This window comes from Scyliorhinus canicula, chromosome 6 (assembly GCF_902713615.1).
Source record: "Scyliorhinus canicula chromosome 6, sScyCan1.1, whole genome shotgun sequence".
NCBI lineage: Eukaryota > Metazoa > Chordata > Chondrichthyes > Carcharhiniformes > Scyliorhinidae > Scyliorhinus > Scyliorhinus canicula.
Window position 1 is genome coordinate 181,898,988 of NC_052151.1, and position 25,454 is coordinate 181,924,441.

General features: G+C 49.2%; 1 protein-coding gene across 2 annotated transcripts in view; it reads left to right on the forward strand.

The window, feature by feature from the left end:
- The first annotated feature begins 7,056 nt into the window (after nt 1-7,056).
- LOC119967704 (putative thiamine transporter SLC35F3) overlaps nt 7,057-25,454 on the forward strand; it is a 177,785-nt gene continuing 159,387 nt past the window's right edge. Inside the window, exons 1-2 of one of the 2 annotated variants that reach the window (XM_038800571.1) lie at nt 7,057-7,147; nt 19,109-19,341. In XM_038800571.1, the coding sequence (XP_038656499.1) occupies nt 7,101-7,147; nt 19,109-19,341 (280 nt within the window). In that variant the 5' untranslated portion in view covers nt 7,057-7,100. Of the gene's footprint in view, nt 7,148-19,108; nt 19,342-25,454 lie in introns of those variants that run through there. The other variant, XM_038800572.1, reaches the window with a different exon arrangement.

Genomic DNA, 25,454 nt, shown 5'->3' on the forward strand with positions numbered 1-25,454 from the left:
GCAGGTGTTGCCCTCCTGTACCTGTCAATGCCAGAGGTGTGGCAGGTGTTGCCCTCCTGTACCTATCAATGCCAGAGGTGTGGCAGGTGTTGCCCTCCTGTATCTGTCAATGCCAGAGGTGTGGCAGGTGTTGCCCTCCTGTACCTATCAATGCCAGAGGTGTGGCAGGTGTTGCCCTCCTGTATCTGTCAATGCCAGAGGTGTGGCAGGTGTGGCAGGTGTTGCCCTCCTGTACCTGTCAATGCCAGAGGTGTGGCAGGTGTTGCCCTCCTGTACCTGTCAATGCCAGAGGTGTGGCAGGTGTTGCCCTCCTGTACCTGTCAATGCCAGAGGTGTGGCCAGGGCCATTTTGAAAGGTGTCCAACTGTTAGAATTTGCCCAGATCCTATTGGCTGGGAACAATTGGTTACCCCATGTTACTTGGGGAATATGAGCTCCCCCAATGGGAGGGGGGTGGAAGCGGGAGGGGGGGTGGTGCAAACATTGCTAGTATAGCTGTATAACTAGAGCTGGCCAGTGTGGTACGGGCTACAGAGAAAAGCAGTAAGGAACGACTGCTACTGTGTACATATTCTTGCAAATAAAGTTACTTCTGCTTGACTCATGCTACATTCTTCCTGGCCCTCACACAAACCCAAACAGCTGCTGGCTTTGGACGACAGATTTCTCCTAATTTGTAAAGATGGAATGCTATGACATGAACTCTGATCCCTGTTTCCAAATCCACCCCCATGGCCTCTCCCCATCTGTTACTATAGTGACCATGAAGGACATGGGGATCGTCAATAGGTCTCCCCATGGGCTTTGTGGAATATGAATTGCCCGATTAAACGGGTGGGAGCTCACCCAAAGGTGGATGAGCAGCGGGGGCTTTAAATCCACGGTTCCAATCCAGTCCCCGGGGTTCTGGCCTGAGTACTGTCAGCCCTGACAGTGGCCTTTCTCCTTATTTTATTAAAGGGATTTGGCGCTGGAAGACTGGCCTTGGCAAAGTTATTGCACCCTCCCTCCCTCTCTCTCTCTGTGATGCACATCAGCCCCACAGAGATCCGAGATCCTGCACTCATTCCAATTCCGGCCTCTTATGCATTACTGATTTTAAAAAAAATTATTTTATTGAGTGAAACATTGAGGGAGTGAAGGAGGTGGCGAGGGGGCGGGGGGGGGGGGGGGCGAGGGGTGGCGAGGGGGGTGAGGGGCGAGAGGGGAGGAGGAGGGGGAGGTGAGAGGGGAGGGGGAGGCGAGAGGGGAGGGGGAGACGAGAGGGGAGGGGAGGTGAGAGGGGAGGGGGAGGCGAGAGGGGAGGGGGAGGCGAGAGGGGAGGGGAGGCGAGGGGGAGGGGGAGGCGAGAGGGGAGGGAGAGGCGAGAGGGGAGGGGGGCGAGAGGGGAGGGGGAGGTGAGAGGGGAGGGGGAGGTGAGAGGGGAGGGGGAGGCGAGAGGGGAGGGGGAGGCGAGAGGGGAGGGGAAGGCAAGAGGGGAGGGGGAGGCGAGAGGGGAGGAGGGGGAGGGGAGGAGGAGGAGGAGGAGGAGGGGGAGGGGAGGAGGAGGGGAGGGGAGGAGGAGGGAGGGGAGGAGGAGGAGGTGAGAGGGGAGGAGGAGGAGGGAGGAGGCGAGAGGGGAGAAGGAGGGGGAGGAGAGGAGGTGAGAGGGGAGGAGGAGGAGGGAGGGGAGGAGGTGAGAGGGGAGGAGGAGGGGGATGGGAGGAGGAGGGGGATGGGAGGAGGGAGGGGAGGAGGAGGAGGTGAGAGGGGAGGGGGAGGAGGATGGGAGGGGGAGGCGAGAGGGGAGGGGGAGGCGAGAGGGGAGGAGGAGGAGGGAGGGGAGGAGGTGAGAGGGGAGGAGGAGGGGGAGGGGAGGAGGAAGGAGGGGAGGAGGAGGAGGTGAGAGGGGAGGAGGAGGAGGGGAGGCGAGAGGGGAGGGGGAGGTGAGAGGGGAGGGGAGGCGAGAGGGGAGGGGGAGGCGAGAGGGGAGGGGGAGGTGAGGGGGAGGAGGGAGGCGAGAGGGGAGGGGGAGGCGAGAGGGGAGGGGGAGGCGAGGGGGAGGAGGAGGTGTGAGGGGAGGAGGAGGAGAGGCGAGAGGGGAAGGGGGTGGCGAGAGGGGAGGAGGAGGTGAGAGGGGAGGAGGAGGAGGGGAGGCGAGAGGGGAAGGGGGTGGCGAGAGGGGAAGGGGGTGGCGAGAGGGGAGGGGGGAGGCGAGAGGGGAGGGGGAGGCGAGAGGGGAGGGGGAGGCGAGGGGGGAGGAGGAGGTGAGAGGGGAGGAGGAGGAGGGGAGGCGAGAGGGGAAGGGGGTGGCGAGAGGGGAAGGGGGTGGCGAGAGGGGAGGGGGGAGGCGAGAGGGGAGGGGGAGGCGAGAGGGGACGGGGAGGCGAAAGTGGAGGGGGGCGAGAGGGGAGGGGGTGGTGAGTGGGGAGGGGAGGAGGCAAAAGGAAAGAAATGTATTTTATTACAAACATGTATCAAAACAGGTTACAGCAAATAAACACCCCGGGAAACATACTTCCCAACAATCAGCTATACAGTCTGTACAATCAACTATCCAAATACCCCACCTTTTTTCAAGGGAGAAAGAGACATTTTGAAAACGCCTTTGGAGAGAATAGTTGATGTTTGATCTGGCAACCTCTGTTCCTTTCTTGACCACAAGTAAAGGCAGTTTTCTTTCCCAGTAGGATAGTTTGAGGCAGGCGTCTACTCTTTGTATTAATGAACACCTTCACACTGGGGCTTCCGAACCACTGAAAATCGGGCTCATGACGTGAGGCAGGACATTGTGCTGAACATATTGAGCCATGATCACCAGGGCCCCACTGCTCCAAGGCATTTTAGTCAATGTGGACAGATTAATATTGCAATAATTCACCAACATTGTAGAAAGTGTCTCACTTTAATTACAGCTGACGTGGAATTACAAATCAATGAAAGATTCAATTGTCTGTTCCCTAAGTGTTGCTTGTAATGTGCCCTTGATTTGAATTACAGTAGATGCATTGTGGAAGTCATAACGCACGGTGTGTCTGACAGTAAAACTAACAGGTGATGAATGCAGGAGGGGGAAAAAAATCAATTTTTCATATATCAAAATAGAAAACTGAAGCAGGACAGTAAAACGATGAGGTCAACAGTCAGGATCAAGTTCAGCTGCAATCTCAGTCACTTCAGGGGTCACTACAACACTGTTCAGTACACTGGAAAAATGTGATGAGGCCAGGCCAATGAAGGACTTTCTGGAAGGGCAGTCACTGTATTGGGAGGTCTTGTGGCGCACTGGGTAGTAACTCTACCCTGGGCCAAGGGCAGCACGGTGGCCTAGTGGTTAGCACAGCTGCCTCACGGCGCTGAGGTCCCAGGTTCGAATCCCGGCTCTGGGTCACTGTCCGTGTGGAGTTTGCACATTCTCCCCGTGTCTGCATGGGTTTCGCCCCCACAACCCAAAAAATGTGCAGAGTAGGTGGATTGGCCACGCTAAATTGCCCCTTAATTGGAAAAAATAATTGGGTAATCTAAATTTTTTTAAAAAGAAAAAAAAAAACTCTACCCTGGGCCAGAGGCTCCGTGTTCAAGTCCCACATCAAGCCTTGATGGCCACAGATGGTGCGTTTGTAACACAGACAGCAATAGGCCTGTAAATGGCAGTGGGGAGCGAGAGAGGTTCCTGGTCAACCACACTACAGAAGGTACTTTGCCAAGCAGAACCATTGACCAATCCAATGGAAGTCCATGGTCGCCAACACCCTCTTAGGGCATGGGAGCTGGAGGAGGGGGTGTCACCATTGGAATGTAGGAAAGACGACACCCAAATTACACGCAGCAAGATCCCGAACATGCGAAGGTGGGAATGATCAGTAATCTGTTTTTGTGATGTGGATTGAGGATAAATAGAGCACAGCACACAAGAGTGAACAGACCAGATTTCCCCTCGATTGTGCCACAGGACCTACCTGAGAGAGGCCTGGGCCTGGGCTTAAAATGTCAACCAAAACACCTCATCTACCACAGTGCAGCACTCCCTCAGCACTGCCCCTCTGACAGTGCAGCACTCCCTCAGTACTGACCCTCTGACAGTGCAGCACTCCCTCAGTACTGCCCCTCTGACAGTGCAGCACTCCCTCAGTACTGACTCTCTGATAGTGCAGCACTCCCTCAGTCCTGACCCTCTGACAGTGCAGCACTCCCTCAGTACTGACCCTCTGACAGTGCAGCACTCCCTCAGTCCTGACCCTCTGACAGTGCAGCGCTCCCTCAGTACTGACCCTCTGACAGTGCAGCCCTCCCTCAGTACTGACTCTCTGATAGTGCAGCGCTCCCTCAGTACTGACCCTCTGACAGTGCAGCACTCCCTCAGTACTGACCCTCTGACAGTGCAGCACTCCCTCAGTACTGCCCCTCTGACAGTGCAGCACTCCCTCAGTACTGTCCCTCTGACAGTGCAGCACTCCCTCAGTACTGTCCCTCTGACAGTGCAGCACTCCCTCAGTACTGACTCTCTGATAGTGCAGCACTCCCTCAGTCCTGACCCTCTGACAGTGCAGCGCTCCCTCAGTACTGACCCTCTGACAGTGCAGCCCTCCCTCAGTACTGACTCTCTGATAGTGCAGCGCTCCCTCAGTACTGACCCTCTGACAGTGCAGCGCTCCCTCAGTACTGACCCTCTGACAGTGCAGCACTCCCTCAGTACTGACTCTGACAGTGCAGCACTCCCTCAGTACTGACCCTCTGACAGTGCAGCACTCCCTCAGTACTGGCACTCTGACAGTGCAGCACTCCCTCGGTACTGTCCCTCTGACAGTGCAGCACTCCCTCAGTACTGCCCCTCTGACAGTGCAGCACTCCCTCAGTTCTGACCCTCTGACAGTGCAGCACTCCCTCAGTACTGCCCCTCTGACAGTGCAGCACTCCCTCAGTACTGACCCTCTGACAGTGCAGCGCTCCCTCAGTACTGACCCTCTGACAGTGCAGCCCTCCCTCAGTACTGACTCTCTGATAGTGCAGCGCTCCCTCAGTACTGACCCTCTGACAGTGCAGCACTCCCTCAGTACTGACCCTCCGACAGTGCAGCTCTCCCTCAGTACTGACCATCTGACAGTGCAGCACTCCCTCAGTGATGACTAATGACAGTGCAGCCCTCCCTCAGTACTGACCCTCTGACAGTGCAGCACTCCCTCAGTACTAACCCTCTGACAGTGCAGCACTCCCTCAATACTGACCATCTGACAGTGCAGCACTCCCTCAGTACTGACCCTCTGACAGTGCAGCACTCCCTCAATACTGACCCTCTGACAGTGCGGCACTCTCTCAGTACTGACTCTCTGACAGTGCAGCACTCCCTCAATACTGACCAATTGACAGTGCAGTGCTCCCTCAGTACTGACCCTCTGACAGTGCAGCACTCCCTCAGTGATGACCCTCTGACAGTGCAGCACTCCCTCAGTACTGATCCTCTGACAGTGCAGCACTCCCTCAGTGATGACTAATGACAGTGCAGCACTCCCTCAGTACTGACCCTCTGACAGTGCAGCACTCCCTCAGTACTGACCCTCTGACAGTGCAGCACTCCCTCAGTACTGATCCTCTGACAGTGCAGCACTCCCTCAGTACTGACCCTGTGACAGTGCAGCACTCCCTCAGTGATGACTAATGACAGTGCAGCACTTGCTCAGTTCTGAACTGGAATGTCTGCCTTTATTGTACGCTACATTTCTGTGTTTTGGGACTTGCCCCACGGCCGTCTGACACAGAGGTGGGAGTGCTGCCCCCTGAAGTACAGCTGACATTTCCAATTGCTCCCTCCATGTATTCAAACATCTGTATATTATGGGATTGATATGAAGTGAGAATGTGTTTGGGTTGTAAAATTAGGCTATTTTAGGACTCAAGGGAGGACGAGGCATGGGGCGGGTGATAGGTTTTGATTCACCTCTCACTGGCCTGCTCCAAAGTGGGGCACTCCCAGATTCGGGAGGAACACCACGGGAGACAATGGGAAACGCCTTTTGTTCAACCTCCACGTGCCAACTCTGCTGGTTATTCCCGGAGGTTTAATCACATGACTTTTTCCTGCCAACCAGCCCCAACACTCCCACCACTGGTTACGAGACACGGGTCATCCTCGTGACAATGGCTGCCCAATCGAAAAGCAATCTATTCAACCTGTGATTGGGACAATTCTCCACTGTCAGCCGAACATCAGTGCTAACTCTTCAGTTCTGAAGAAGAGCCACACAGCCTCGGAACGTGAACTCGGTTTCTCGCGCCCCGGAGTCGCTGAATTTACCCAGCATTTCCTGTTTCTGTTTCGGATTTCCGGCACCCAAAGTATTTACTTCACGACCCGATTTTTTGAGGGCAGCACGGTAGCACAGTGGTTAGCACTGTTGCTTCACAGCTCCAGGGTCCCAGGTTCGATTCCCGGCTTGGGTCACTGTCTGTGCGGAGTCTGCACGTTCTCCCCGTGTCTGCGTGGGTTTCCTCCGGGTGCTCCGGTTTCCTCCCACAGTCCAAAGATGTGCAGGTTAGGTGGATTGGTCATGAAAAATTACCCCTTAGTGTCCAATACGGTTAGGAGGGGTTACTGGGGTAGGATGGGATGATGGAGTGGAGGTGTGGGCTCAGGTAGGGTGCTCTTTCCAAGGGCTGGTGCAGACCCAATGGCCTCCTTGTGCACTGTAAATTCTATGATTTTATGATTCCATTCAGTGGCACTTTCACAGCTGAGATGCAATAGTGATGAGAGTGTTTATTTTGAATTCTGATGGTCCTCTTTGAGGTGTTCTGGAGGTTAACCTGCAGCTCAGGAGCAAGTGAAGACTGCCCCCCTCTGAGCTGGCTGGTCTGCTGCTGGAATGAGATGTCAGTGAGAGAGAGGAGCAGCCAGTACCTGGGCTGGAGCAAATCAGCCAACTGCCGGGGGGGGGGGGGGGGCTCGGAGTAAAACTCCCCTCCCTCCCTCCCTGTCTGCCTGCTGCTCCCTCCGCAAGCGGCAGAGAGTGAGAGAGGAAAGCCGGACAGGAGGCAGAGAGTAGGGCAGCCCTGTGTCGGTGCTGCTGGCTGCATCCCCCCCCCCCCCCGGCCTCTCTCACCCCCTGCCCCTTCCTCCTTCCCATATGGGGGTCACCGAGTTCCCCGAGAGCAGAGCGCAGGCGACACTCACGTAAGTACACACTTTTCCCCGGCTTGCGGGAGTTTAAAGCGAGCAGGCAGCTCGGGCATCGGTTGAATTAAATATTTGCAGAGAAACCAGGACAGGAATATCGACTGCTGACTGGATTCTCTACATTTTACTGAGTGCTGGGTGCAGACAGATAAAGAGTGCTGTGAAGTCCATGCACCTTATCTTGGAGCCCCCCCCCCAGGTCTCACAGCAGTGTGAGCGCCCAGAATGTAACTGTGTCACAGGAGGGAGGGTGCCTGGAGGGGAGAGAGTTGGAGAGGTGTTGGATAGGGGATCACCACCTTGGGCAGCGTCAAGCCAAGGTCGCCAGTGTTGGAGCGGTTAAAACTGACAATGGACAAGAGTCTGACCCAGGGGAGCTGGGATTTTGTATGGTGGAAGATGACAGAGACACTGAGATATGGGGCTGTGCTGGGATAGGAATACACTGATGAAAATTTTAAACTCGGGGATTGGTGGACCCGTAGATCAGTGAGTTCTGGGCGAACGGGCTCTGGGCGAACTGGCCCTGAGGTGGAGGGTGAATGAGCCCAGGGGCGAATGGGCACTGGGCGAATGGGCTCTGGGCGAATGGGCCCTGGGGTGTAGGGTGAATGAGCCCTGGGGCACCGGGTGAACAGGCCCTGGTGTAGGGTGAATGGGGAGCTGGGCGAATGGGCCCCGGAGTGTAGGGTGAATGAGCCCTGGGGCGCTGGGCGAACAAGCGCTGGATGAACGGACTCTGGACGAACGGACTCTGGGGTGAATGAGCCCTGGGGCGCTGGACGAACGGGCCATGCGGCGTAGGGTGAACGATCCCTGTAGCGCTGGGCAAATGGCCCTGGTGTGTAGGGTAAACGAGCCCTGGGGCACTGGGCAAATGGCCCTGGCGTGTAGGGTAAACGAGCCCTGGGGCACTGGGCAAATGGCCCTGGCGTGTAGGGTAAACGAGCCCTGGGGCACTGGGCAAATGGCCCTGGTGTGTAGGGTGAACGAGCCCTGGTGCACTGGTTGAACGGGCCCTGGGATGTAGGGTGAATGGGCCCTGAGGCTCCTGGTTGACAGGCTCTGGGCAAACGAGTCCTGGGGCTCTGGGCAAACGGGTCCTGGGGCGCTGGGCAAACGGGTCCTGGGGCGCTGGGCGAACGGGTCCTGGGGCGGTGGGCGAACGAGTCCTTGGGCGCTGGGCGAACGGGTCCTGGGGCGCTGGGCGAACGGGTCCTGGGGCGCTGAGCGAACGGGTCCTGGGGCGCTGGGCGAACGGGTCCTGGGGCGCTGGGCGAACGGGTCCTGGGGCGCTGGGCAAACGGGTCCTGGGGCGCTGGGCCAATGAGTCCTGGGGCGCTGGGCGAACGGGTCCTGGGGCGCTGGGCGAACGGGTCCTGGGGCGCTGGGCGAACGGGTCCTGGGGCGCTGGGCGAACGAGTCCTGGGGCGCTGGGCGAACGGGTCCTGGGGCGCTGGGCAAACGGGTCCTGGGGCGCTGGGCGAACGAGTCCTGGGGCGCTGGGCGAACGGGTCCTGGGGCGCTGGGCAAACGGATCCTGGGGCGCTGGGCAAACGAGTCCTGGGGCACTGGGCAAACGAGTCCTGGGACGTTGGGCGAACGATTACAGGGGCGCTCTCTGAACAGGCCCTGGGGTGTTGGGCGAACTGGTTCTGGGTGCTGGGTGAATGGATCCTGGGGCTCTGGGCACTGTGCAAAGTCCTTTAATCAGAGACACATTGATGTTATTCCCTATTTAACCAGAGACACTAACATTATGCCTCTTTAACCAGAGCCACGGTCACATTATTCCCCTTTAACCAGAAACAGTGACATTATTCCACATTTAATCAGAGACACAGTAACATTATTCCTCTTTAACCAGAGACATGGTGACATTATTCCCCTTTAACCAGAGGCACATTAATATTATTCCCCTTTAACCAGAGACACGGTGACATTATTCCCCTTTAACCAGAGACTCGGTGATATTATTCCCCATTAACTAGAGGCAAGGTGACATTATTCCCCTTTAACTAGAGACCTGGTGACATTATTCCCCTTTAACCAGAGACACGGTGACATTATTCCCCATTAACCAGAAGCACGGTGACATTATTCCCCTTTAACCAGAGTCAAGGTGACATTATTCCCCATTAACCAGAGACACGGTGACATTATTCCCCTTTAAACAGAGACATGGTGACATTATTCCCCTTTAACTAGAGACAGGGTGACATTATTCCCCATTAACCAGAGACACAGTGACATTATTCCCCTTTAACCAGAGACATGGTGACATTATTCCCCTTTAACCAGAGTCAAGGTGACATTATTCCCCTTTAACCAGAGTCAAGGTGACATTATTCCCCTTTAACCAGAGTCAAGGTGACATTATTCCCCTTTAACCAGAGTCACGGTGACATTATTCCCCTTTAACCAGAGTCAAGGTGACATTATTCCCCTTTAACCAGAGTCAAGGTGACATTATTCCCCATTAACCAGAGACACGGTGACATTATTCCCCTTTAAACAGAGACATGGTGACATTATTCCCCTTTAACTAGAGACAGGGTGACATTATTCCCCATTAACCAGAGACACAGTGACATTATTCCCCTTTAACCAGAGACATGGTGACATTATTCCCCTTTAACCAGAGTCAAGGTGACATTATTCCCCTTTAACCAGAGTCAAGGTGACATTATTCCCCTTTAACCAGAGTCAAGGTGACATTATTCCCCTTTAACCAGAGTCACGGTGACATTATTCCCCTTTAACCAGAGTCAAGGTGACATTATTCCCCTTTAACCAGAGTCAAGGTGACATTATTCCCCTTTAACCAGAGTCAAGGTGACATTATTCCCCTTTAACCAGAGACACGGTGACATTATTTCCCTTTAACCAGAGTCAAGGTGACATTATTAACCTTTAACCAGAGTCAAGGTGACATTATTCCCCTTTAACCAGAGACACGGTGACATTATTAACCTTTAACCAGAGTCAAGGTGACATTATTAACCTTTAACCAGAGACACGATGACATTATTAACCTTTAACCAGAGACACGGTGACATTATTCCCCTTTAACCAGAGACACGGTGACATTATTAACCTTTAACCAGAGACACGATGACATTATTAACCTTTAACCAGAGACACGGTGACATTATTCCCCTTTAACCAGAGACACGATGACATTATTCCCCTTTAACCAGAGACATGGTGACATTATTCCCCTTTAACCAGAGACACGATGACATTATTAACCTTTAACCAGAGACACGGTGACATTATTCCCCTTTAACCAGAGACACGGTGACATTATTCCCCTTGAACGAGAGACACGATGACATTATTCCCCTTTAACCAGAGACACGGTGACATTATTCCCCTTTAGCCAGAGACATGGTGACATTATTCCCCTTTAACCAGAGACACGGTGACATTATTCCCCTTTAACCAGAGACACGATGACATTATTAACCTTTAACCAGAGACATGGTGACATTATTCCCCTTTAACCAGAGACACAATGACATTATTAACCTTTAACCAGAGACTCGGTGACATTATTCCCCTTTAACCAGAGACACGGTGACATTATTCCCCTTTAACCAGAGACACGGTGACATTATTCCCCTTTAGCCAGAGACATGGTGACATTATTCCCCTTTAACCAGAGACACGGTGACATTATTCCCCTTTAACCAGAGACACGGTGACATTATTCCCCTTTAACCAGAGACACGGTGACATTATTTCCCTTTAACCAGAGACAAGGTGACATTATTAACCTTTAACCAGAGTCAAGGTGACATTATTCCCCTTTAACCAGAGTCAAGGTGACATTATTAACCTTTAACCAGAGTCACGGTGACATTATTCCCCTTTAACCAGAGTCAAGGTGACATTATTAACCTTTAACCAGAGTCAAGGTGACATTATTTCCCTTTAACCAGAGTCAAGGTAACATTATTAACCTTTAACCAGAGACACGGTGACATTATTCCCCTTTAACCAGAGACACGGTGACATTATTCCCCTTTAACCAGAGACACGGTGACATTATTTCCCTTTAACCAGAGTCAAGGTGACATTATTAACCTTTAACCAGAGTCAAGGTGACATTATTTCCCTTTAACCAGAGTCAAGGTGACATTATTAACCTTTAACCAGAGTCAAGGTGACATTATTAACCTTTAACCAGAGACACGGTGACATTATTAACCTTTAACCAGAGTCAAGGTGACATTATTAACCTTTAACCAGCGACACGGTGACATTATTAACCTTTAACCAGAGACACGGTGACATTATTCCCCTTTAACCAGAGACAAGATGACATTATTCCCCTTTAACCAGAGACACGGTGACATTATTCCCCTTTAGCCAGAGACATGGTGACATTATTCCCCTTTAACCAGAGACATGGTGACATTATTCCCCTTTAACCAGAGACACGGTGACATTATTCCCCTTGAACCAGAGACACGGTGACATTATTCCCCTTTAACCAGAGACACGGTGACATTATTTCCCTTTAACCAGAGTCAAGGTGACATTATTAACCTTTAACCAGAGTCAAGGTGACATTATTAACCTTTAACCAGAGACACGGTGACATTATTAACCTTTAACCAGAGTCAAGGTGACATTATTAACCTTTAACCAGAGACACGATGACATTATTAACCTTTAACCAGAGACACGATGACATTATTCCCCTTTAACCAGAGACACGGTGACATTATTCCCCTTTAACCAGAGACACGATGACATTATTAACCTTTAACCAGAGACATGGTGACATTATTCCCCTTTAACCAGAGACACGATGACATTATTCCCCTTTAACCAGAGACAGTGACATTATTCCCCTTTAACCAGAGACACGATGACATTATTCCCCTTTAACCAGAGACACGGTGACATTATTCCCCTTTAACCAGAGACAGTGACATTATTCCCCTTTAACCAGAGACACGATGACATTATTCTCCTTTAACCAGAGACACGGTGACATTATTCCCCTTTAACCAGAGACACGGTGACATTATTCCCCTTTAACCAGAGACACGGTGACATTATTCCCCTTTAACCAGAGACTCGGTGACATTATTCCCCTTTAACTAGAGACACGGTGACATTATTCCCCTTTAACTAGAGACAGGGTGACATTATTCCCCTTTAACCAGAGACACGGTGACATTATTCCCCTTTAACCAGAGGCACGTTGACATTATTCCCCTTTAACCAGAGACACTGTGACATTATTCCCCTTTAACTAGTGTCAAGGTGACATTATTCCCCTTTAACCAGAGGCACGGTGACATTATTCCCCTTTAACCAGAGACACTGTGACATTATTCCCCTTTAACTAGTGTCCAGGTGACATTATTCCCCTTTAACCAGAGACACTGTGACATTATTCCCCTTTAACTAGTGTCAAGGTGACATTATTCCCCTTTAACCAGAGACACGGTGACATTATTCCCCTTTAACCAGAGACACGGTGACATTATTGCCCTTTAACCAGAGACACGGTGACATTATTCCCCTTTAACCAGAGACACGGTGACATTATTCCCCTTTAACCAGAGACACGGTGACATTATTCCCCTTTAACCAGAGACTCGGTGACATTATTCCCCTTTAACTAGAGACACGGTGACATTATTCCCCTTTAACCAGAGACACGATGACATTATTAACCTTTAACCAGAGACACGGTGACATTATTCCCCTTTAACCAGAGACACGGTGACATTATTCCCCTTTAACCAGAGACATGGTGACATTATTCCCCTTTAACCAGAGACACGGTGACATTATTCCCCTTTAACCAGAGACACAGTGACATTATTCCCCTTTAACCAGAGACACAGTGACATTATTCCCCTTTAACTAGAGACACGATGACATTATTCCCCATTAACCAGAGACACGGTGACATTATTCCCCTTTAACCAGAGACACGATGACATTATTAACCTTTAACCAGAGACACGGTGACATTATTCCCCTTTAACCAGAGACACGATGACATTATTCCCCTTTAACCAGAGACACGGTGACATTATTCCCCTTTAACCAGAGACACGGTGACATTATTAACCTTTAACCAGAGACACGATGACATTATTAACCTTTAACCAGAGACACGGTGACATTATTCCCCTTTAACCAGAGACACGATGACATTATTCCCCTTTAACCAGAGACACGGTGACATTATTCCCCTTTAACCAGAGTCACGGTGACATTATTCCCCTTTAACCAGAGTCAAGGTGACATTATTAACCTTTAACCAGAGTCAAGGTGACATTATTCCCCTTTAACCAGAGTCAAGGTGACATTATTCCCCTTTAACCAGAGTCACGGTGACATTATTCCCCTTTAACCAGAGTCAAGGTGACATTATTCCCCTTTAACCAGAGCCAAGGTGACATTATTCCCCTTTAACCAGAGACACGGTGACATTATTCCCCTTTAACCAGAGTCAAGGTGACATTATTAACCTTTAACCAGAGTCAAGGTGACATTATTCCCCTTTAACCAGAGTCAAGGTGACATTATTCCCCTTTAACCAGAGTCAAGGTGACATTATTCCCCTTTAACCAGAGTCAAGGTGACATTATTAACCTTTAACCAGAGTCAAGGTGACATTATTCCCCTTTAACCAGAGACACGGTGACATTATTAACCTTTAACCAGAGTCAAGGTGACATTATTAACCTTTAACCAGAGACACAATGACATTATTAACCTTTAACCAGAGACACGGTGACATTATTCCCCTTTAACCAGAGACACGGTGACATTATTAACCTTTAACCAGAGACACGATGACATTATTAACCTTTAACCAGAGACACGGTGACATTATTCCCCTTTAACCAGAGACACGATGACATTATTCCCCTTTAACCAGAGACATGGTGACATTATTCCCCTTTAACCAGAGACACGATGACATTATTAACCTTTAACCAGAGACACGGTGACATTATTCCCCTTTAACCAGAGACACGGTGACATTATTCCCCTTGAACGAGAGACACGATGACATTATTCCCCTTTAACCAGAGACACGGTGACATTATTCCCCGTTAGCCAGAGACATGGTGACATTATTCCCCTTTAACCAGAGACACGGTGACATTATTCCCCTTTAACCAGAGACACGATGACATTATTAACCTTTAACCAGAGACATGGTGACATTATTCCCCTTTAACCAGAGACACAATGACATTATTAACCTTTAACCAGAGACACGGTGACATTATTCCCCTTTAACCAGAGACACGGTGACATTATTCCCCTTTAGCCAGAGACATGGTGACATTATTCCCCTTTAACCAGAGACACGGTGACATTATTCCCCTTTAACCAGAGACACGGTGACATTATTTCCCTTTAACCAGAGACAAGGTGACATTATTCCCCTTTAACTAGAGACACGGTGACATTATTCCCCTTTAACCAGAGACACGATGACATTATTAACCTTTAACCAGAGACACGGTGACATTATTCCCCTTTAACCAGAGACACGGTGACATTATTCCCCTTTAACCAGAGACATGGTGACATTATTCCCCATTAACCAGAGACACGGTGACATTATTCCCCTTTAACCAGAGACACAGTGACATTATTCCCCTTTAACCAGAGACACAGTGACATTATTCCCCTTTAACCAGAGACACGATGACATTATTCCCCATTAACCAGAGACACGGTGACATTATTCCCCTTTAACCAGAGACACGATGACATTATTAACCTTTAACCAGAGACACGGTGACATTATTCCCCTTTAACCAGAGACACGATGACATTATTCCCCTTTAACCAGAGACACGGTGACATTATTCCCCTTTAACCAGAGACACGGTGACATTATTAACCTTTAACCAGAGACACGATGACATTATTAACCTTTAACCAGAGACACGGTGACATTATTCCCCTTTAACCAGAGACACGATGACATTATTCCCCTTTAACCAGAGACACGGTGACATTATTCCCCTTTAACCAGAGTCACGGTGACATTATTCCCCTTTAACCAGAGTCAAGGTGACATTATTAACCTTTAACCAGAGTCAAGGTGACATTATTCCCCTTTAACCAGAGTCAAGGTGACATTATTCCCCTTTAACCAGAGTCACGGTGACATTATTCCCCTTTAACCAGAGTCAAGGTGACATTATTCCCCTTTAACCAGAGCCAAGGTGACATTATTCCCCTTTAACCAGAGACACGGTGACATTATTCCCCTTTAACCAGAGTCAAGGTGACATTATTAACCTTTAACCAGAGTCAAGGTGACATTATTCCCCTTTAACCAGAGTCAAGGTGACATTATTCCCCTTTAACCAGAGTCAAGGTGACATTATTCCCCTTTAACCAGAGTCAAGGTGACATTATTAACCTTTAACCAGAGTCAAGGTGACATTATTCCCCTTTAACCAGAGACACGGTGACATTATTAACCTTTAACCAGAGACACAATGACATTATTAACCTTTAACCAGAGACACGGTGACATTATTCCCCTTTAACCAGAGACACGGTGACATTATTAACCTTTAACCAGAGACACGATGACATTATTAACCTTTAACCAGAGACACGGTGACATTATTCCCCTTTAACCAGAGACACGATGACATTATTCCCCTTTAACCAGAGACATGGTGACATTATTCCCCTTTAACCAGAGACACGGTGACATTATTCCCCTTTAACCAGAGACACGATGACATTATTAACCTTTAACCAGAGACATGGTGACATTATTCCCCTTTAACCAGAGACACAATGACATTATTAACCTTTAACCAGAGACACGGTGACATTATTCCCCTTTAACCAGAGACACGGTGACATTATTCCCCTTTAGCCAGAGACATGGTGACATTATTCCCCTTTAACCAGAGACACGGTGACATTATTCCCCTTTAACCAGAGACACGGTGACATTATTTCCCTTTAACCAGAGACAAGGTGACATTATTAACCTTTAACCAGAGTCAAGGTGACATTATTCCCCTTTAACCAGAGTCAAGGTGACATTATTAACCTTTAACCAGAGTCAAGGTGACATTATTCCCCTTTAACCAGAGTCAAGGTGACATTATTAACCTTTAACCAGAGTCAAGGTGACATTATTTCCCTTTAACCAGAGTCACGGTGACATTATTAACCTTTAACCAGAGTCAAGGTGACATTATTCCCCTTTAACCAGAGACACGGTGACATTATTCCCCTTTAGCCAGAGACATGGTGACATTATTCCCCTTTAACCAGAGACACGGTGACATTATTCCCCTTTAACCAGAGACACGGTGACATTATTCCCCTTTAACCAGAGACACGGTGACATTATTTCCCTTTAGCCAGAGTCAAGGTGACATTATTAACCTTTAACCAGAGTCAAGGTGACATTATTTCCCTTTAACCAGAGTCAAGGTGACATTATTAACCTTTAACCAGAGTCAAGGTGACATTATTAACCTTTAACCAGAGTCACGGTGACATTATTAACCTTTAACCAGAGTCAAGGTGACATTATTAACCTTTAACCAGAGACACGATGACATTATTAACCTTTAACCAGAGACACGGTGACATTATTCCCCTTTAACCAGAGACACGATGACATTATTCCCCTTTAACCAGAGACACGGTGACATTATTCCCCTTTAGCCAGAGACATGGTGACATTATTCCCCTTTAACCAGAGACATGGTGACATTATTCCCCTTTAACCAGAGACACGGTGACATTATTCCCCTTTAACCAGAGACACGGTGACATTATTTCCCTTTAACCAGAGTCAAGGTGACATTATTAACCTTTAACCAGAGTCAAGGTGACATTATTAACCTTTAACCAGAGACACGGTGACATTATTAACCTTTAACCAGAGTCAAGGTGACATTATTAACCTTTAACCAGAGACACGATGACATTATTAACCTTTAACCAGAGACACGATGACATTATTCCCCTTTAACCAGAGACACGGTGACATTATTCCCCTTTAACCAGAGACACGATGACATTATTAACCTTTAACCAGAGACATGGTGACATTATTCCCCTTTAACCAGAGACACGATGACATTATTCCCCTTTAACCAGAGACAGTGACATTATTCCCCTTTAACCAGAGACACGATGACATTATTCCCCTTTAACCAGAGACACGGTGACCTTATTCCCCTTTAACCAGAGACAGTGACATTATTCCCCTTTAACCAGAGACACGATGACATTATTCCCCTTTAACCAGAGACACGGTGACATTATTCCCCTTTAACCAGAGACACGGTGACATTATTCCCCTTTAACCAGAGACACGGTGACATTATTCCCCTTTAACCAGAGACTCGGTGACATTATTCCCCTTTAACTAGAGACACGGTGACATTATTCCCCTTTAACCAGAGACACGGTGATATTATTCCCCTTTAACCAGAGACTCGGTGACATTATTCCCCTTTAACCAGAGACACGGTGACATTATTCCCCTTTAACCAGAGTCACGGTGACATTATTCCCCTTTAACCAGAGTCACGGTGATATTATTCCCCTTTAACCAGAGTCAAGGTGACATTATTCCCCTTTAACCAGAGACACGGTGACATTATTCCCCTTTAACCAGAGACACGGTGACATTATTCCCCTTTAACCAGAGACACGGTGACATTATTCCCCTTTAACCAGAGACACGGTGACATTATTCCCCTTTAACCAGAGACACGGTGACATTATTCCCCTTTAACCAGAGACACGATGACATTATTAACCTTTAACCAGAGACACGGTGATATTATTCCCCTTTATCCAGAGACTCGGTGACATTATTCCCCTTTAACCAGAGACACGGTGACATTATTCCCCTTTAACCAGAGACACGGTGACATTATTCCCCTTTAACCAGAGACACGGTGACATTATTCCCCTTTACTAGAGACATGGTGACATTATTCCCCTTTAACCAGAGTCAAGGTGACATTATTCCCCTTTAACCAGAGACACGGTGACATTATTCCCCTTTAACCAGAGACTCGGTGACATTATTCCCCTTTAACTAGAGACACGGTGACATTATTCCCCTTTAACCAGAGACACGATGACATTATTAACCTTTAACCAGAGACACGGTGACATTATTCCCCTTTAACCAGAGACACGGTGACATTATTCCCCTTTAACCAGAGACATGGTGACATTATTCCCCATTAACCAGAGACACGGTGACATTATTCCCCTTTAACCAGAGACACAGTGACATTATTCCCCTTTAACCAGAGACACAGTGACATTATTCCCCTTTAACTAGAGACACGATGACATTATTCCCCATTAACCAGAGACACGGTGACATTATTCCCCTTTAACCAGAGACAAGATGACATTATTCCCCATTAACCAGAGACACGGTGACATTATTCCCCTTTAACCAGAGACACGGTGACATTATTCCCCTTTAACCAGAGACACAGTGACATTATTCCCCTTTAACTAGAGACACGATGACATTATTCCCCATTAACCAGAGACACGGTGACATTATTCCCCTTTAACCAGAGACACGATGACATTATTAACCTTTAACCAGAGACATGGTGACATTATTCCCCTTTAACCAGAGACACGATGACATTATTCCCCTTTAACCAGAGACATGGTGACATTATTCCCCTTTAACCAGAGACACGATGGCATTATTCCCCTTTAACCAGAGACACGGTGACATTATTCCCCTTTAACCAGAGACACGGTGACATTATTCCCCTTTAACCAGATTCAAGGTGACATTATTCCCCTTTAACCAGAGACATTATGCTCCCTAAACCAGAGGCACATTAACATTCTGCCTCTTCAACCAGTGACACAGTGATTGTCCTCCCAATTCCTGTATAAATTTGGCCTTTCTCTCCATCTGTCCTGCAGGATTATGCGCAGGTCACCCGATGTGAGCCCTCGGAGATTATCAGATGTCAGTCCACAGCTTCGCCAACTCAAGTACCTGGTCGTAGACGAATGTATTAAAGAGGATCTGAAAGCATCCAGATCATTTGAGGATTTGAGCAATATCTCCTCGGGTGGCCTTACTCCCATTGAAGAGCGGATTCTGAGGATCACTGGTTATTATGGTTACCAACCCTGGCCTCTCCGATACGCTAGTGAGTCCTATAACCCATTGCACTGTATCCTTCACATTGACTCCATGCTGTGCTTTTCTTTGATGAGGAGATGCCGGCGTTGGACTGGGGTGAGCACAGTAAGAAGCCTTACAACACCAGGTTAAAGTCCAACACGTGTGTTTCAAACACGAGCTTTCGGAGCACTGCTCCTTCCTCAGGTCGGAGGAAGGAGCCGCGCTCCGAAAGCTCGTGTTTGAAACAAACCTGTTGGACTTTAACCTGGTGTTGTAAGGCTTCTTACTGTGCTTTTCTTTCACATTCAGTACATTGATGGTTTGCTGAACTTTGTCTAGTTGGGGAAAGGATTTGTTAATTCATGCCTTTATTGCATGACTAGAATTGCCCCAAGTCTGTCTGGACATCAGTGTTGGTTTCGTGCAGTTGGCTGGTTTGTGATGTAGAGCGCGGCCAACAGCAGGGGTTCAATTCCCGCACTGGCTGAGGTTATTCATGAAGACCCTGCCTTCTCGACCATGCCTCTCGTCCGAGATGTGGTGACCCTCGGGTCACATCACCACCAGTCAGCTCTCTCTCAAAAGGGGAAATAGCCTATGGCCCCCAGGGACTGTGGCAACTTTCACTATACACCACCCACTAGCCACATGTGGGCAATTGGGGATCCAGATGTGGAGATTTGCATTTCATGGGCGAAGTTCTCCGACCCCCAGCAGGGTCGGAGAATCGCCTGGGGCCGCCGAAAATCCCACGCCCGCCGTGGCAGAGATTCTCCGCCACCCGGGAAGTGGCGGCGGCAGGAATCTCGCCACTCCGATCGGAGGCCCCCGCGGTGATTCTCCGGCCCGGATGGGCCGAAGTCCCGCCGCTGGGAGGCCTCTCCCGCCGCCGAGGTTTGAACCACCTCTGGAACGGCGGGATCAGCGGCGCGAGCGGGCCCCCGGGGTCCTGGGGAGGGGGCGGGGGGTGTGATCGAACCCCGGGGGAGTGCCCCCACGGTGGCCTGGCCCGCGATCGGGGCCCCCCGCTCAGACTCCGGGCCAGTGCCCTGGCTGCACTATTTTCCTCCGCGGCCGCCACGGCCTCCGCCATGGCGGGTAGGGGAGAATGCCGCCCCATGTTGCTAAGTAAAGAGGATTAATTGACACCGTCCTTGGGCCTGTTATCTCAATATATTTGCACAGTTTGTTCATGTGAACTTTATCCTCCGTGTCTGTTGATGAAATGGTAATTTGTAAAGCAGCGTGTGATTGGTTCTTTGTTGTGGCTATGTCCTGAATGGTGAGGGGTGTGTGAGACGTCTTCTACCAAATTTAAAAAAAAAATTCCATTCAAGCAATGTGGGCATCACTGGATGGTTTGACATTTAATGTCCATCCCTAGTTGCTCTTGCAAAGTGGTGGCTGCCGCCTTGATCCACTGCAGGCCCTGAGGTATACGCACACCCACAGTGCTGTTAGGGAGGGACTTCCAGGATTTTGACCCAGTGACAGTGAAGGAACGGCGATATATTTCCAAGTCAGGATGGGGGTAACTTCTGGGTGATGGTGTTCCCATGTATCTGCTCCTCTTTTCCTTCTAGATGGTAGTAGTCGTGGGTTCAGAAGGTGCTGACTGAAGGAGTGTTGGTGAATTCTGGCAGTGCATCTTGTCACTGGGGCTGGTTTAGCACACTGGGCTAAATCTCTGGCTTTTAAAGCAGACCAAGCAGGCCAGCAGCACGGTTCGATTCCCCTACCAGCCTCCCCGGACAGGCGCCGGAATGTGGCGACTAGGGGCTTTTCACAGTAACTTCATTGAAGCCTACTCGTGACAATAAGCGATTTTCATTTTTTCATTTTCATTTTGTCGATGGTACACATTGCTGCTACTGTGCATTGGTGGTGGATGGAGTGGATGTTTGTGGATGAGGTGCCAATCAAGCCGGCTGCTTGGTCCTGGATGGTGTTGAGCTTCTTGAATGTTGGAGCTGCATTCATCCAGGCAAGTGGAGAGTATTCCAATAAACTCCTGACTTGTGTCTTATAGATGGTGGACAGGCTTTGGGGAGTCAGTTGGCAAGTTACGCACTGCAGAATTCCCAGCCTGACCTGCTGTTATAGCCACAGTACCTTTATGGCTCGTCCAGTTCAGATTCTGGTCAATGGTCGCCCCCTGGAAGTTGAAATTATTGCTGAAAGAGTCTTGCTGCAGCCTCACTTGTAGGTAGTCGGTGATTCTATTGGCGAACACGGTTCTAGTCTGTTAGTGAAGTGTTTAGGTAAGGAAGACTAAAGGGATTACTAAGCAACATCCTGTCTCTCCTGTGCCTCTCTCCCCTCTGTCTCTCTCCCCACCTCAGCATCCTGAAACATACCTGCAACTTAAGCAATAAACCTTCTCTTCTGACAGTTCGGCAAAGTTTCACTGGCTGAGCCCTGATCTCCTCTGGGACGCCCTGTACAATTGTCCCACACTGAAGACGCTATCTAAATGCAGGATTGTGTTAAAGGATGTGCGTGCTGCACCGTAGGAGCAGGACAGGCTGTGAGGGCCTTGGCGTGAATTCCTGGGGAGAGAGATTGCAGCCTCTGTTCAATGTGTAAGCCGTCACTGTCACCAGCACCTTTTGAAAACAAAAGTCTATTCTGGTAGTTTTAGCATTTCAAGTCTGGTAATTCAGTTTCACGATGGATTGCCCAATCTTTATTGAAATGACAGCTCATAGATTGTCCGTTTCAGAAGAACTGACATTTTAAAAAATCAATAATTTAGAATTCAGAAAGGGGTGACACATTTACAGTTGGAAATTATGCTGCATTTAGTCATTTCCAGCTGCTGTCATTGAATATTATAACACAGAAGGAGACCATTCGGCCCATTCCCTCTGTGCTGGCTCTTGGAAGCCTGTCCGATTTAATTCCACAGCTTTCTCTTTGTAACCATGAAAATTAGTTCACCTTAAATATACAGCCAGTTGCTGTTCAAAGTTCCTTTTGAATCTATTTGCTCCACTTTTTAAGAGTCTAGTCTAATATTCTCATCCTGGTTATCAAGTCTTCTTAAGTTGTTCTTGGGATGTGGATATCACTGGCTAAGTCAGTATTTGTTGCCCATCCCTAATTGCCCTTGAGAAGGAGGTGGTGGCGAGCTGCCTTTCTGAACCGCTGCAGTCCACGTGGTGTAGGTACACCCGCCGTGCTGTTAGGGAGGGAATTCCAGGACATTGAACCAGCGACAGTGAAGGAACGGTGATATATTTCCAAGTCAGGATGGCGAGTGGCTTGGAGGGGAACCTCCAGGTGGCGGGGTTCCCAGGTATCTGCTGCTGTTGTCCTTCTAGATCAGGGGTGGGCAAACTACGGCCCGCGGGCCGCATGCGGCCCGCCAAAGGTATTTCTGCGGCCCACCAAGTCATTAAAAAAAAAAAAAAAAAAAAAATTTTTTTAAAAATTTTTTTTTTTTTTTTAATTTTTTTTTTAAAGGTTAATGGGTGGGGGGGCTGTTGGGTTACTTACTGGTATAGGTGGATACGTTGACTTGAGTAGGGTGATCATTGCTTGGCACAACGTCGAGGGCCGAAGGGCCTGTTCTGTGCTGTACTGTTCTATGTTCTATATGAGGCGCCCACAATCATAACCGGGTGAAGTAATTATTTTACTTAATATACTATGCGGCCCTTTGTGAATTGTGAATTTCTGAATGCGGCCCTTGCACGGAAAAGTTTGCCCACCCCTGTTCTAGATAGCAGTGGTCGTGGGGTTTGGAAGGAGCCGTGGTGAGTTCCTGCAGTTCACCATGTAGGCAGTTCACACTGTTGCTACTGTGCATTGGTGTGGATGTGGTGCCAAGCAAACAGATTGCTTTGTGGATGGATGGTGTCGGTTTTTTGCATATTGTTGGAGCTGCACTCATCCAGACAAGTGGAGATTATTCCATCACATTCCTGACGTGTGCTCTGGCCCCGAGCCAAGCCACAGTATTAATATGGCTAGTCCAGTTCGGTTTCTGGTCAATGGTGACCCCCCCCCCCCAGGAAGTTGATAGTGGGGGATTCAGCGATGGTAATGCCATTGAATATCAAGGTACGGTGGTTAGATTCTCTCTTATTAGAGATGGTCATTGCCTGACATTTGTGTGGTGTGAATGTAACTTGCCACTTGTCAGGCAAGCCTGGATATTGTCCAGGTCTGGCTGCATTTGCACGTGGACTGCTTCATTATCTGAGGAGTCACGAATGGTGCTGAACATTGTCAAATCATCAGCAAACATCCCCACTTCTGGCCTTATGTTGGAAGGGAGGTCATTGATGAAGCAGCTGAAGATAGTTGTTGGATCAGCCTAGGATACTAGCCTGAGGAACTCCTGCAGTGATGCCTGGCACTGAGATGACTGACCTCCAACCACCACAACCATCTTCCTTTGTGCCAGGTACGAGTCCAATCAGTGAAGAGTTTTCCCCCAATTCCCAGTAACTCCCGTTTTGATAGGGCTCCCTGATGCCATACACATTCAATACTGCCTTGACGTTAAGGGCAGTCACTCTCTCCTCATCTCTGGAGTTCAGTCTTTTTGTCCATGTTTGAACCAAAGCTATAATGAGGTCAGGAGCTGAGTGACCCTGGCGGAACCCAAACCGAGTGTTCCTGAGCAGGTTATTGCTGAGTAAGTGTCACTTGATAGCACTGTCGATGATTCCTTCCATCACCTTGCTGATGGAGAGTAGATTGATAGGGCGGTAATTGGCTGGGTTGGATTTGTCCTATTTCTTCTGTACAGGACTCCTGGGCAATTTTCCACATTGCCGGGTAGATGCGAGTGTTGCATCTGTACTGGAACAGCATGGCTAGGAGCACGGTTAATACTGGAGCACAAATCTTCAGATTATTGCTGGGATATTGTCAGGGCTCACAGCCTTTGCAATGTCCAGAGTCTTCAACCATTTCTTAATATCACATGGAGTGAATCGAACTGGCTGAGGACTGTGATCTCAGGAGGAAAACGAGATGGATCATCCACTCTGTACTTCTTTAGAGAGCTGGTCGTGGAGGGGAGATTTTCTAGTTTTAAAGAGCTGGCGGAGAAATTCCAACTGCCTGGCCTCAGTCTTTTCATGCAAGGTCCGATAGGCTGTTTGCTGGTGGGGTCCACGATGTCCAGGAGGGGTGGGCTGTGCGGTCAGGGGCGTACCCCTGTCCATTGCGGGAGGCGACTGTGAGTGAAATCGTGAGTTTCTTGGTCGCCCCGAGGTCGAGGATAGCCCCTTCTAAGAGGCGCTGGCGGATGTAAGCTGACCCTATGCCCGTAACAAAAGCGTCTCTAATTAGAAGTTCAGAATGTTCAATGGCTGAAACGGCCTGGCAATCGCAGTCCCTCGCCAGGGCGTGCAGGGTACACCAGAAATCTTCCACAGACTCACCGGGGAGTTCATGCCGCGTGGACAGGAGATTTTGTTGGTCTGCTGAGTGTAGTTCTCCTTCAGTAGCATCATGGCTTCAGCGTAGGTAGGCGCGTCCCGGATGAGGGGAAAGATATCAGAGCTCAGCCGCGTGTACAGGATCTGGGGCTTCTGTGCCTCTGAGGGTGGTTCTGTCGCAGATCCGATGTCGGCTTCGAAGCAAGCTAGCCAATGTGAGAAGGCCGACTTGGCGTTGTCTGCTTGAGGGTGCAGCTGCAGGCAATCAGGCTTGATGCGGAGATCCATCGTTGTAAAATCTCTGGTTAATAAATTGATGTACTATCAATTACGACGAGACGAGGGTAGAGAGTAATCGAAGCTTTATTACGCAGACATGTGTCGCCTCCCGCAGCTGCTGCCGAAATGGCTGCAGCTCGGAGAGCCCACACATTTATACTCGGCCTACTGGGCGGAGCCAGCAGGCAGGGATCTACCCCCTTACCTGTAGTACAGGAGCCTTACCGTAATACACCTTCTATGCCAGGGGTGGGCATACTTTTCCGTGCAAGGGCCACATTCAGAAATTCACAATTCACAAAGGGCCGCATAGTATATTAAGTAAAATAATTACTTCACCCGGTTATGATTCTGGGCGCCTCATATAGAACATAGAACAGTACAGCACAGAACAGGCCCTTCAGCCCTCGATGTTGTGCCGAGCAATGATCACCCTACTCAAGTCAACGTATCCACCCTATAC